This window comes from Hibiscus syriacus, unplaced genomic scaffold, assembly GCF_006381635.1.
Source record: "Hibiscus syriacus cultivar Baekdansim isolate YM2019G1 unplaced genomic scaffold, ASM638163v2 tig00000764_pilon, whole genome shotgun sequence".
NCBI classification, from domain to species: Eukaryota; Viridiplantae; Streptophyta; class Magnoliopsida; order Malvales; family Malvaceae; genus Hibiscus; species Hibiscus syriacus.
The window spans coordinates 882,368-893,875 of NW_024061820.1; the positions used below are offsets into that span (position 1 = coordinate 882,368).

The 11,508-nt window shown below is 32.1% G+C and overlaps 1 protein-coding gene across 1 annotated transcript; it reads left to right on the forward strand.

Moving 5' to 3' along the window:
* Positions 1 to 8,737: 8,737 nt before the first annotated feature.
* On the forward strand, positions 8,738 to 11,227 carry LOC120215728 (RGG repeats nuclear RNA binding protein A-like). The gene is made up of 7 exons (XM_039213323.1): positions 8,738 to 9,017; positions 9,341 to 9,638; positions 9,741 to 9,806; positions 9,925 to 10,054; positions 10,178 to 10,336; positions 10,439 to 10,495; positions 10,768 to 11,227. Exons 1-7 carry the CDS (start codon positions 8,816 to 8,818, stop codon positions 10,945 to 10,947), a joined length of 1,092 nt encoding a protein of 363 aa, XP_039069254.1. The 5' UTR covers positions 8,738 to 8,815; the 3' UTR covers positions 10,948 to 11,227.
* The last annotated feature ends 281 nt before the right edge of the window (positions 11,228 to 11,508 follow it).

Genomic DNA, 11,508 nt, shown 5'->3' on the forward strand with positions numbered 1-11,508 from the left:
AAATTAGATTATGTGAAATCGATTTTTTTAGTTCGATTCAGTTTATCGATTTTTCAATGAAAAATTCACTTGAAATTATAAATTTAAAAAAAAAATTGTCTATTAGGTTTAATATAGAACAAATGGGTTCCATATAGAAAACCAGAACCGAATCAAATCAATAGAATTGATTCTTTAAATCAACCTGAAAACGATCTGTTTAAAAGTAAACCCGAACATTTTTACTCGATTTGTGTCGGTTTTTCGATTTTTTCGATTTCGTTGCTTAGCCAAGTATAATTTTAATAATAATTTGATTTTAAAATATGGTTAGTTATTTATGGTTCATTTATAGGAACGTAGTTTATATTTATTTATTTAAATAATATTATCAAGTAAAATAGTATTCTTTCTGTAGTAGTATATCATGTGAGAAACGTTTTTCAAAAGTTGTATAGTGTAAGATGTAATTTTATTGTTGTAATAGATTTTTGAAATAATTAAAATAAAAAATGATGATAATAACATGTCGAAATCTTTTTTAAAAAAAGCTATATAAAATTTATTTAAAAGTAATAATGTTAAAAGTAATTTTTGGATAATTTAAAATTTAAAATTACTTTTTTTATTTGAACATTAATTTTATAAAAAAAATTAAAATTTTATTTAATAATGTTAAAAATAATTAAACAAAATTATTTTATTAAAATAATAGTTTATTATTGGTATAAAATTTTTGAAACCGAATAGAATTGAATCTACTGACAGTAAAAAAGTTTAGATGAAACCGAACTAAACCGATTGCATCGTAACGAGGGAGAGAGAGAGAATTTCGTTTGGGATCGGTGGCCCCACTTTTGTTCAGCTACATTGCTTTTTCAAATGTAACCCCTCCCTATAGATGGCAAACGGGCGGGTCGAGTGCGGATACCTCTCTCCTATCTCCATACCCACTTAATATTTTTTAATCCACCACCCGCCCACCACCCATGATGGGTAAAAATTTTCAAATCCACACCCGTCCACGCGGGTACATTCTCAAATCCATCCCCACACCCACTACCCACTGGAGACGTACCCGACTAGACCCGCCTGACAACAAACTTAAGTTATACATAAGCAACAAACATAAAACAAACACATCTATTAAGAAACGTAATAAAATAAACTAATGATTATATGAGTTAAGTGTTGATATAGATCTTAAAGTACAAAAAATATCATAATAAAAGACATAATTAAAGTCTAAAAATATAAATGACAAACACATAATGTTTTTGTTCTTTGACACAACATTCTAAAATTTCAAGCAATACTTGTGACATCTAATACTCCAGTATTACAATTATCATTTTCATAAAAACATCATAATAAAACACTAGTATTACAAAATACTCGGTTGAAATTTGAATTTGAAAAAGTCAGTTTCAATGGCATTAAAAATAGAGGTTTGAGAAGCACATGTGAAACACTTAATTCCATTCAGTGGCGTTAAAAATGAAGATTTGAGAAGCAACGATCTGACTCTGTTAGCTAGAAACGTGGATGCTCAGTCACAAGATACTGATTTTTAGAACATTAAGAAATTAAGCTTAAAACAAACATTAAGATGAATCTAAAAAATAATTAAAAATCAGTACGAGCAAATAAAAATTAAACTCTTAAAACTAAATGTAGAGGAGCTTAAAACGAAATGACTACGAAAATGACTCTTACAAAAATTAAATTTCAAGTAAAAAGGGAAGAAACGTACATGAATAAGCTGGAGAGTGAAGACAAGAGGTTTGAAAGAAAAAAATTTATGCATAAACTTATCCCTAATACTTGGTTAAATTACAAGTTATATCTTATACAATATTATGATTTATAAATTAATCTCTTAAAATTACACCTAAATTCATAATGGTCCAAAATTTAATGGATATTTAGTTGGACGGGCGGATGTGGAGAGGGCGGATGCGGGGCGGGTGGATGCGGGGCGGGTAAGATCTCAAACCATTACCCGCCCACTACCCTCGACGGGTACCACTTTCTAAATCCACACCCGCCCACTACCCACTAAAATTATACCCATTCCCATCCCAATTAAAACAAATACGATACGAAATCCACGAAATTATACCCGCTTGCCATCCTTGCCCTCCCCTTCCTCCCCCCGTACCAAATTCGAACTATTTTTGGCATTTTCTTCACCTCCCGTAATCCGTTTAGACACCTGCATTCATCACGCGCTCAAGGTAGCGCGTGCATTTTACTTTCTTGATTCATTACATTGTTGAGTTTTTTAACCTGGCCATATTGCCATTCACTTATCATTAAGATTACAAATGGCTTATTGAATTTTAAAAAGTTATAAAAATATCACTCGATTAATTTATTATAACAAATATGTCACTGTATGGTGAATAATGAAATGGATATTAATTTTTTTTAATTATAATCAGACCATTGTATTTATTAATTATAATAATCATGTAAGTCAATTTTAATTAAAAAACTACCATATATATTACACATTTTATGGAAAAAAAAGATATATTCGTTGTACTCGATAAATAAAATGATTCATATTTTGAAATGGAATGATGCATTTGTAATCCTATTAATAATTGAATGATATATGATGTAATTTATCCTTTTAACTAAAAACATCTTAATTTTTGAACTTAAAGTTTTAGTTATTGATTTTAATTTCATTTATTGCATCAAACATACAAAATAATGGTGAACAGTAACAATGTAACTACTTTCAAAACAATAATTAACACAATTTTTTATTACTTAGTTCTTAGTGCTGGATTTTGTTAGTTTTAATAAAATATTATCCTTATGAATTGTTTTCCTAATTTTTATTATTATTTGATACAGTTATAACCAAAGACAATTTTATTTTATACTTTTTTATTCTATACATTCACTTTATTAGTCATATTCAAAGTTTCTAAATACCGATAGGAGTTTGTTCAATTGGTAAACAACTTGATATCGCTTTTGAATTAATATGTATACATAAAATTCCTACTAGGTTTGCCCATATTTATCAAGACGAAATCTTAGAACTGAAAAAACATAAAAAAATCTATAACTGTTTGCTAATAGTTTCATATCTTGATCTGAATTTTTTTATTAAAAAATAGTAATTACCTTTTTTTTTTTGAATAAGTCAGAATTTTATTACCCAAAGTAAAGTTTAAGTACAACCAATCAACCAACCAACAGTAAAAAAATCAAAAGAAATTGACCTAAAAAAAAGATTGGTTAGACTATACCCCAAACATCACAAAGCTTAAGATTAGTACTATCAAGTCTATTAATATTAGTACCCTTAAGACGGATCCCAACAACGTCTTTAACTTCCTTGAGCAAACATTCCACCGTTTTATGACGTCCCAAGAAGATTCTTTAATTTATTTCCTGCTAGATGAAGTAAAGAAATGCAGTCGAAGAAATTTTCAAAATGGTGGTAAGGAGTGACCTTTCTTTCCATGTAGAAGAAGCCTTTGGAACCATTTCAACCCAAGTCATGGAAGATGAATTCATCCCATTAAACTTCAGAATAGCATTCCAGAGAGCTGCTGCCAGTGGGCATTGCATGAAGAGGTAGTCCCTTGACTATATATTAGTGTCGCAGTTTACACAGTGGAGATCAGTGCAAATTCCCATTGTATTGAGTCGGTCTCTAGTTGGCAACCGGTTGAGTATTATCATCCAGGCAATCAAACTTAACTTTAGAATGTGTAATGGGAACCAAATTAATTTGTGCCAAGTTACTTTTTGTTCTTTGAATCGGATCAGGTGCCATATGTCCCTTGTTTGCACAAGATCGGCTGAAATAATTGGTGAAGCTTCTGTCCGCAATTTCAAATATCTCTAACACAAAAAATGTCTCGATTTTAATGTCGGGTTTAAATGAATAAAGGAGCAAAATTCTATTTTTGAAATGCATACATTAAATGTTAGGTTTTACGAATAAGATTTATAGTTGTAAATCTAATGTTTGCCGATGGAATTCTAAATAAGTTTTCACCTACCAAATTCATACAAGGTTGTGAGATGCGATAACTAAGATCTTATTGACAACAGTGAATGCCTAAAAAGAAATTCAAGCAGTAAAATCAGTGCGCGCGTTTCTACCGACCGCGGTGTATTATTCTTACCTAATTGCCTGTGTTGTTGCTGTTACAGTAATCGTTGGCTTTTGAGTTTTAACCGTTTGGGGTTTTACTAGCCAATTTTTACACGGACGAGGGGCGACCGTACATTCAGTCGGCTTCGACTGTTGTTTCAATGTCCGAGCATAATGGAGTCAAACTTTCAGACACGTCGCCGTCACGTACCACGCAAATTGCAAACACTCTATTATACTGGGAATCGACAACGACTGTTCACCAAAAGCTCTCTTCTATTAAACCAAAACAGAATTTTCATCCAAATATTTCTAAATATAATCTGCTTCTGATTAGCTTTCGCTCAGAAAGGGATATTACTCAAAGCGGTGTCTCTTTTTTTCCCCTATTCCTTCTTTGTCTAAGTTCAATCAAGTTGGATTAAAAATTTGTTTGGGTAAATTATACTTCAGATCACTTAAATAATCGATCATCATAAATATGTTATTGGGTCATTAAATATCCAGCAAATTTATGACATGAAATATTTTATTTATTAAAAAAATATTAAATTTCAAATATCATTGCTCGCTGTTATGTACAGTAGCTGATGAATCCTGAATTTTATCATAAGGTATACATGTCTAAATATATCCACATGAGTTTTGATTTTCACGGAATTCATGACCTTGCATGTTTTCTTTCAGATCGAAAACAACACTTTTCCGTTACAAAAAAAAAAAATATTAGGTATTGGTTAATTTTTTTGGTATGATACCAGTAACAAGGGAGAATAAGGATGCGAAAACGATTTTACACTAGTACTTTATCAAGAAAATAGGGTTTGTTGTTCCTTAATTAAGAACAATATTAACATGTTTCAAGAAGATTGTTTATCTCCTCATCTTTCAAAAAACTTATTTCTAATTTTTCTCAATCTCAATAGATTACGGTGTTAGTAATAATTCTTCAACTTCATTTTTTTTAGTTGTTTCTTCAACTAAAGTTACATAAAGTTTATAAAGAGGCCTTCTAAAATTTGCTCTTTGATTAGTGATATGGTTTTTCCATACCTCATTAATCAAATTATATATTTTTGTTTCTAAATCGGGATTATAAAAATCTTTTATTTCTTCTTTTTTGGTTTTTGATTGTTGTGGTTTCAACAGTGCTTCAACCTTTTTTTTTATAATTTCAACATAGCTTTCTTGACATACTGAGTTAGGATCTTGTGACCACTGCAGTTGGCTTACTGAAGGTGTCATCTAAAATTGTTGTACAACTCCTTTCGAATACGAAATATAATATCCTTGGTTAGGATAATACATTACCGGATATTGTACCGGCACAAATCCTTGGTTAGGATTTTGTTGTTTCGGAATCTCTTTGTTGAGAGGCTTTTTTCCTCTATCCACTAGTTCATGCTAAGAAAATCAGCAATATTAATTATTTAACTTGGTTATCAGTTTTTATTACAAATTTCTCAGGTACTAAATAAATAAGAAATTTTTGTATACCATCTTTTTTGGCTAACAATTCTTTTATAAAAAATTACATACTTAATTTCATTTGGTTTAAATTTATATAATGCATATCTACATATTAATTCTTGATTATCCATTATTTTGGCTTTAAAACCACATCCCAAACATTTTTCTCAGGCATCTGTTTAACCGATACCTAACGGAGAGATCCGTTTAAGTCAAAAGCACTGTTTTTTTCCATTTGGAAAAGGGAAAAGTGTTCTTTTTAATTATTTTGTTTACCGAATTGAAAGGAGATGAAAAAAATATACCAAATTTGAGAGGCCAATCCTCTAGAAGACGACAAGAATTTAGTCAAAACATAGTTTGAAGATAGGAAATGAAGTGGTAAGAGGATGATGATTGGTGAACACTTTTGCTTTAGGAGTGGAGGATGAGGATGAATGAATTGGACAAGTTGTCATGTGAGGAGAGCACCAGTCCCATGAAAGTTAAACATAGACACATAGTGATTAGGATGGTTACTGAATATTTTTAGGGTTGGGGATCAAAAAAGCTTAAATTTCATGCCCACGCAATGAAGTTTGGTGATCTAGTGTGGGCCTCGTGGCCTATGCTTTTTGAAAAGAGGACGGTGGTTTGTTTCAAAGTGTGGAGTTTTGTGGATTTGTGTGCATTGGAATTAGGAAAATGTCTTGTGGGTTTACTTCATCATTCTTCTTTCTTTTTCTTAGTTCCCACACACCAAAGGCCTTTTTTTCAGTGTAGAATATTTAATTTACATCTAAATCTGCATTAAACGATGAGTATTAGCATTTGTATGCCTTTTATTTACCTCTAAATCAAATTTTAGATATTAAAACGGATCAAAACTGATAATTTAAGCATTAAAAACGTAGTTTACCTAATAATAAAATCATGCATACATCATTTTACTATTTATCATATTGTTAAAAAATACATAATAATAAAAAGAAATTATTTATTCACTTTGACTCAAATATTAATTAAAATCGAATTGATGTAACGTTCGAATTAGATTTTAATAAATTAAATTTGTTTTGTTTTCGATTCAGGTTCATCTAGATTTTAGTTACTTTTGGATTAAATTACTTTTAGTTAAGGTCAAATTATTTACCTGTCTATATTGATCTATCTAAAACCTGTGTCGAATTTAATTTAATTTAGATTAAAAATAAATATAATCTATCACATTTTAATTTATATTAAATCTTAAATCAAATAAATTTATTTAGATGATCAAGTTCGGATCAAGTTCGGGTAAAACGGGAGTTGAATCGAAAATATAACTGAGCTTTGGGTTGATATAAAGCCTAGTAACGTTAAAACAAGAGCTCCGAATAATGAGGACGGGCCATAAAATGGTTGAGATATGAGAATTAAGTTACAGGTTACGGGTTACAGGTGGCCCATCTGGGTATGAGGCTATGGTAGTGCAAATGACCCAGCAAGGTGATCACGTGTAAAGAACTTTGGTCGTCGTTAACTTATTTGGGCCTAGTGAGCCACTTACTTCGATCACTCTCTCATTATATAAGGCCGTGACTCGTACATAATGAGAGAGTGGACGATAGTAAACATACATAATACATAGGCTTATACATTTCAAGCATAACCCAACCAACTTTGAACCCAACAACACGTGGGTATTAGCTCATTCTTGTTGTCTTTCTGATAACGATTTTAAATAAATATTTGATGTTACGAATTAATATAATAATATATTATATACATTAAATTATTGATTAAATTAATATCACAAATTAATTTATTATAAATCATTGAGCGCCAATCTATCGAGGGACATAAAAGTATACCCATATTAATTAATGTACGAAACGTGTATATGGTATATACTAGGGCATAATAGTAAATCTCGCAAAACCTTAGCCCTGAAAAATGAAAACCTCATTTACTCTCAGTCACAATCCACTACCAACTACGAGAATAAAATGGTAAACTACATTAAGGGTCACTATATTTTAAAAATTGTAATTTAATCACTAAAGTTTCAAGTGTTACATTTTAGTTATTTATAAATCACATCGTTACTTTTCAATTCTCCCATGTCTCCTAAGATGGTAATTGAGGAGTTATTTGAGTCAGATTTGGTCGATAATTAAACTTATTGGACTTGAATTTTTAATAAGTCAAAACGAGCTATATTTGATATTTGGTTCAAAAAACTTGTGAATAATTTTAAAAGTTATTATTTTAATTAAATTATTAATAATATTAACATTTATATGTTATTTTTTTAAATGTAACACAAAGTTTTTACGTACTTAAGGTTTAAACTCAAGTTTGACTTCAAACTTGAATTGAGTTCGATTTCGAGATTGAATTGAGCTCGTGTTCAAATTTCAATTGAGTTCAGTTTGAAAATATTTCGAATTCAAGTTTTTTTAGTTCAAACTTTAATTTTTATTTCAAGTTTGAATCAAATTTAACAATTTTAAGCTCGTACGATTTCAAGTAGAGTTAAGTCCAATTTTTAAAATTTTAAATCGAATCGAACTCGACTCAACTCGTTTACAATATTATCATCTCCAACCATTATAACCTCTATATCAAGATCATGTATTTATTTATAGTTAAAGAAAATAGTGGAGTGATGACTGAGCGGTGAAAATTGAACGGTGAGAATTGATATGTTAATGATAAGTTAACTAATGAAAATAAAATTTTTAATAACTTTATAAAATTAAAATTTTTATTAATAATTGAATTAAAATTTTAATTATAATTTGAGAATTATATTTAACATTAATTTTTATTAATGTGTCAATTAACGAGGATTATTTTAAGATTTATCAATAATTTTAGTGACCAACCAAAACGCACCTAAACCTTTAATAACCAAAATAAAAACACTGAAACTTTAGAGGAAATGGGGTGTAATTTACCATTTAATAAAAGAAGAAAAAGAAAAATACAATAAAAGGTAGATATTCAGATTAGGCTCCATCTCTCTCTTCTCCCTCTTTTGGCGGCTAGGGTTTTTCTCTCTCTAAACTCTTTCCATTTCTTTTCCATTTTCCTTTTCTTTGTTCCTTTCTCACTTCACTTTCTTGCAGATCTATTATTGGAAGGTTTGTTTGATTGTAAAGTATACTAAAACTATCAATGGATGTTCTGTGTGAGTCATTTATATATATTTATATATAAAGAAAACGACGATTATATCTTTGGAGGGGGTTAGTTTGGGTACTTTTTTTTAAAGAGATGACGAGCTTGAACCCTTTTGATTTGTTGGGAGATGATGATACCGGGGAGCTTTCAGTACTGATCGCTGCACAGCAAAAGCCTGTGTCAACCGCCATCGTCGTTCCAAAGAAGGGCCCGGCTCAGTCTCAGGCTAAGCAGCAGCCTACTCAGACTAAACAAGCTAAGCTTCCCTCCAAGCCTCTCCCTCCTGCTCAGGCCGGTAAGCTTAACCTATAAAAGTTGCTCGTTATTTTCACATGCTTGTATTATTTGGTTCTTCAGTGTTATCTGCTTAATCAGCAGAAATAATACTGTAATATAAAAGGTGAGTGTTTTTTATCTACTTTCCTTAGATCAAGATTAAGTTACCGTTTTGTTAGGGGTTGAGTGGTGGGGATTTTGAAGTTGGTTTGTTGTACAGAGAATGCTTCAGTTATACTTTCTTCCCTTGTAGTACAAAATCATGTCAAGTTGGAAAGTGAAGATTTTGTGACTTCTGTTTCTTGAGCTATGTTTAAATTAATACTACTAACCTCTTTGAAGTGAGGGAAGCCAAGACTGAAGGTACTCGTGGCGGAGGCCGTGGTGGACGTGGGCGTGGTGGAAATGCTGGATACAGAGGTGATACTGCCAATGATGAGAACTCATTCAGCAACAGTGTTATTCCTGGTGGTCAAGGTGCACTTGAAGATGGAGAGAGTGGAAAGTCCAATGAAAGGCGTGGATATGGTGGCCCTCGGCCTTATCGTGGTGGTCGCCGTGGTGGCTTTGGTAATGGGGAAGCTAGAGATGGGGAACGACCTCACAGAGTGTTTGAACGCCATAGTGGGACTGGACGCGGGTAAAATATTATTTTTTGACTGTTTATCTTGATATTCTCTGGTTTCAGCGATTTATCCAAGTCTCACAAGTGATGCTTTTTGTTTGTTGTTCATGTCTGCAGAAATGAGTTCAAACGTGAAGGCTCTGGTCGTGGGAATTGGGGAAATCAGACTGATGAACTATATCCGTGAGTTGTTCTTAGAATTCCAGCCTTGTAAAATCAAATAAAATCATCAGTTTGTTTCGTTCTTATTTCATCATTGTAATCATTGAGGGAAATGAGATTTTGTCTTTGCTTCTTTCAGGGTCACCGAAGAAGCCAACGAAACGGGTAAGAATTTAGCTGATGAGAAGCTTGCAGGAGAAGAGGATACAGGAGATGCTAACAAGGAGAACCCTACAGATGAAACAGAAGAAAAAGAACCTGAGGATAAGGTAGAATCACTTGACAATTTATCCATATCAGATGATTATTAATCTTTGTAGCCTTTTGTAATTGTAAATCTACGCTACAAACTAGGGCTATTACTGTGTGTGTGACCTTTGATATTGAAATAGGAGATGACTCTTGAGGAGTATGAAAAGGTGCTGGAAGAGAAAAGGAAGGCCCTGCAGGCACTCAAGACTGAGGGAAGAAAAGTTGATGCCAAGGAGTTTGAGTCTATGAAGCAGCTTTCAAACAAGAAGAAGAATGACGATGAAGTTTTCATCAAGTTGGTAAGTGCTTTTGATTCACTTTAGAACAGTCTATCATGATTTACTTATCTGATTAGTTGTCAAATATGTAGTAATCATCTGTCCTTTTGGTTTCTTGTATAGGGCTCTGATAAGGATAGGAGAAAAGAGGCTTATGAGAAGGAAGAGAGAACCAAAAAGGTATTTTCTTATGTTTGTGTGATCTGTTTTTTCCAGTTTACCCGAGCCTTCATTGATTAATTTGATGCATAGCACACTTTGAACATCAATCGTGCAATTTTGAATTTAACTATTATCAACTTCCTTGATTTAAACTTTTATCTATAATGCTTCTCTTCTCTGAACCCGAGGCTTAATTTGCAAAGCATGTGTGTGTGTTCCTTCCATGTTTCCATCTTGATCATGAATAAAGTTTTAGGTGCATTTATTGATCCTTATGCTTGTGGTGGTAGGCTCTGAGCATTAATGAGTTTCTGAAGCCTGCTGTAAGGGAGAGGTACTACAACCCGAGTGGACGTGGGCATGGGCGCGGGCGTGGTTCAAGAGGATTTGGTGGTGACAGTGAAGCAAGTAATGTGGCAGCACCTTCCATTGAAGACCCTGGGCAGTTCCCATCATTGGGATGCAAGTGAGGTTTCTCTATAGCCCCCACATGCCATCTCCAGTTTTCATTTTCTTTGATTTTTGGGTTCTTCATGTTTTAGGTAGGGTCTGAACTCAAATAACTTGGTTCCCTGTTGCCCAAGGACCTTAAAATTTAATGTTTTAGTGTATATTTTGTGTTTTATTCTCCCTAACAATTGTTATGCTGTGATCCGACTCCCCCCCCCCAAAAAAAAATAAGAATTAGAAACTGGAGCCCTGTGAAATTATTGCTGCTGTTGTTTTGAAATAGATGGACCTATTTTGCAACTTGTTTAGCCACAATGATAATGTGTTTTACGCACTCTTACCAACTTGCTGTTACAAAATTGTTCTCTCCTATATGCTTCTCCAACTGCCTTTGAAATTAAGGCCTACTTAATTGCTAATTGTGATTGAACAATGAGTTTTTGGGATGCCGGATTTGTTTTTTTAATATAATTGTAAAAGTTAAAAATACCGTCTTTTGTTTTTGGAAAAGTCTTCGAGTGCTAAATTATTATTTATTCTTAATATTTTGTAATTGATTATGTTTTCAATATATATTTAAA

Bases quoted from the DNA above. Each gene is read 5' to 3' on its own strand.
- LOC120215728 (XM_039213323.1), top strand. From the start codon at position 8,816: ATGACGAGCTTGAACCCTTTTGATTTGTTGGGAGATGATGATACCGGG. The intron at 9,018-9,340 runs GTAAGCTTAACC...ACCTCTTTGAAG, and splicing joins TCTCCCTCCTGCTCAGGCCG to TGAGGGAAGCCAAGACTGAA. The intron at 9,807-9,924 runs GTGAGTTGTTCT...TGCTTCTTTCAG, and splicing joins CAGACTGATGAACTATATCC to GGTCACCGAAGAAGCCAACG.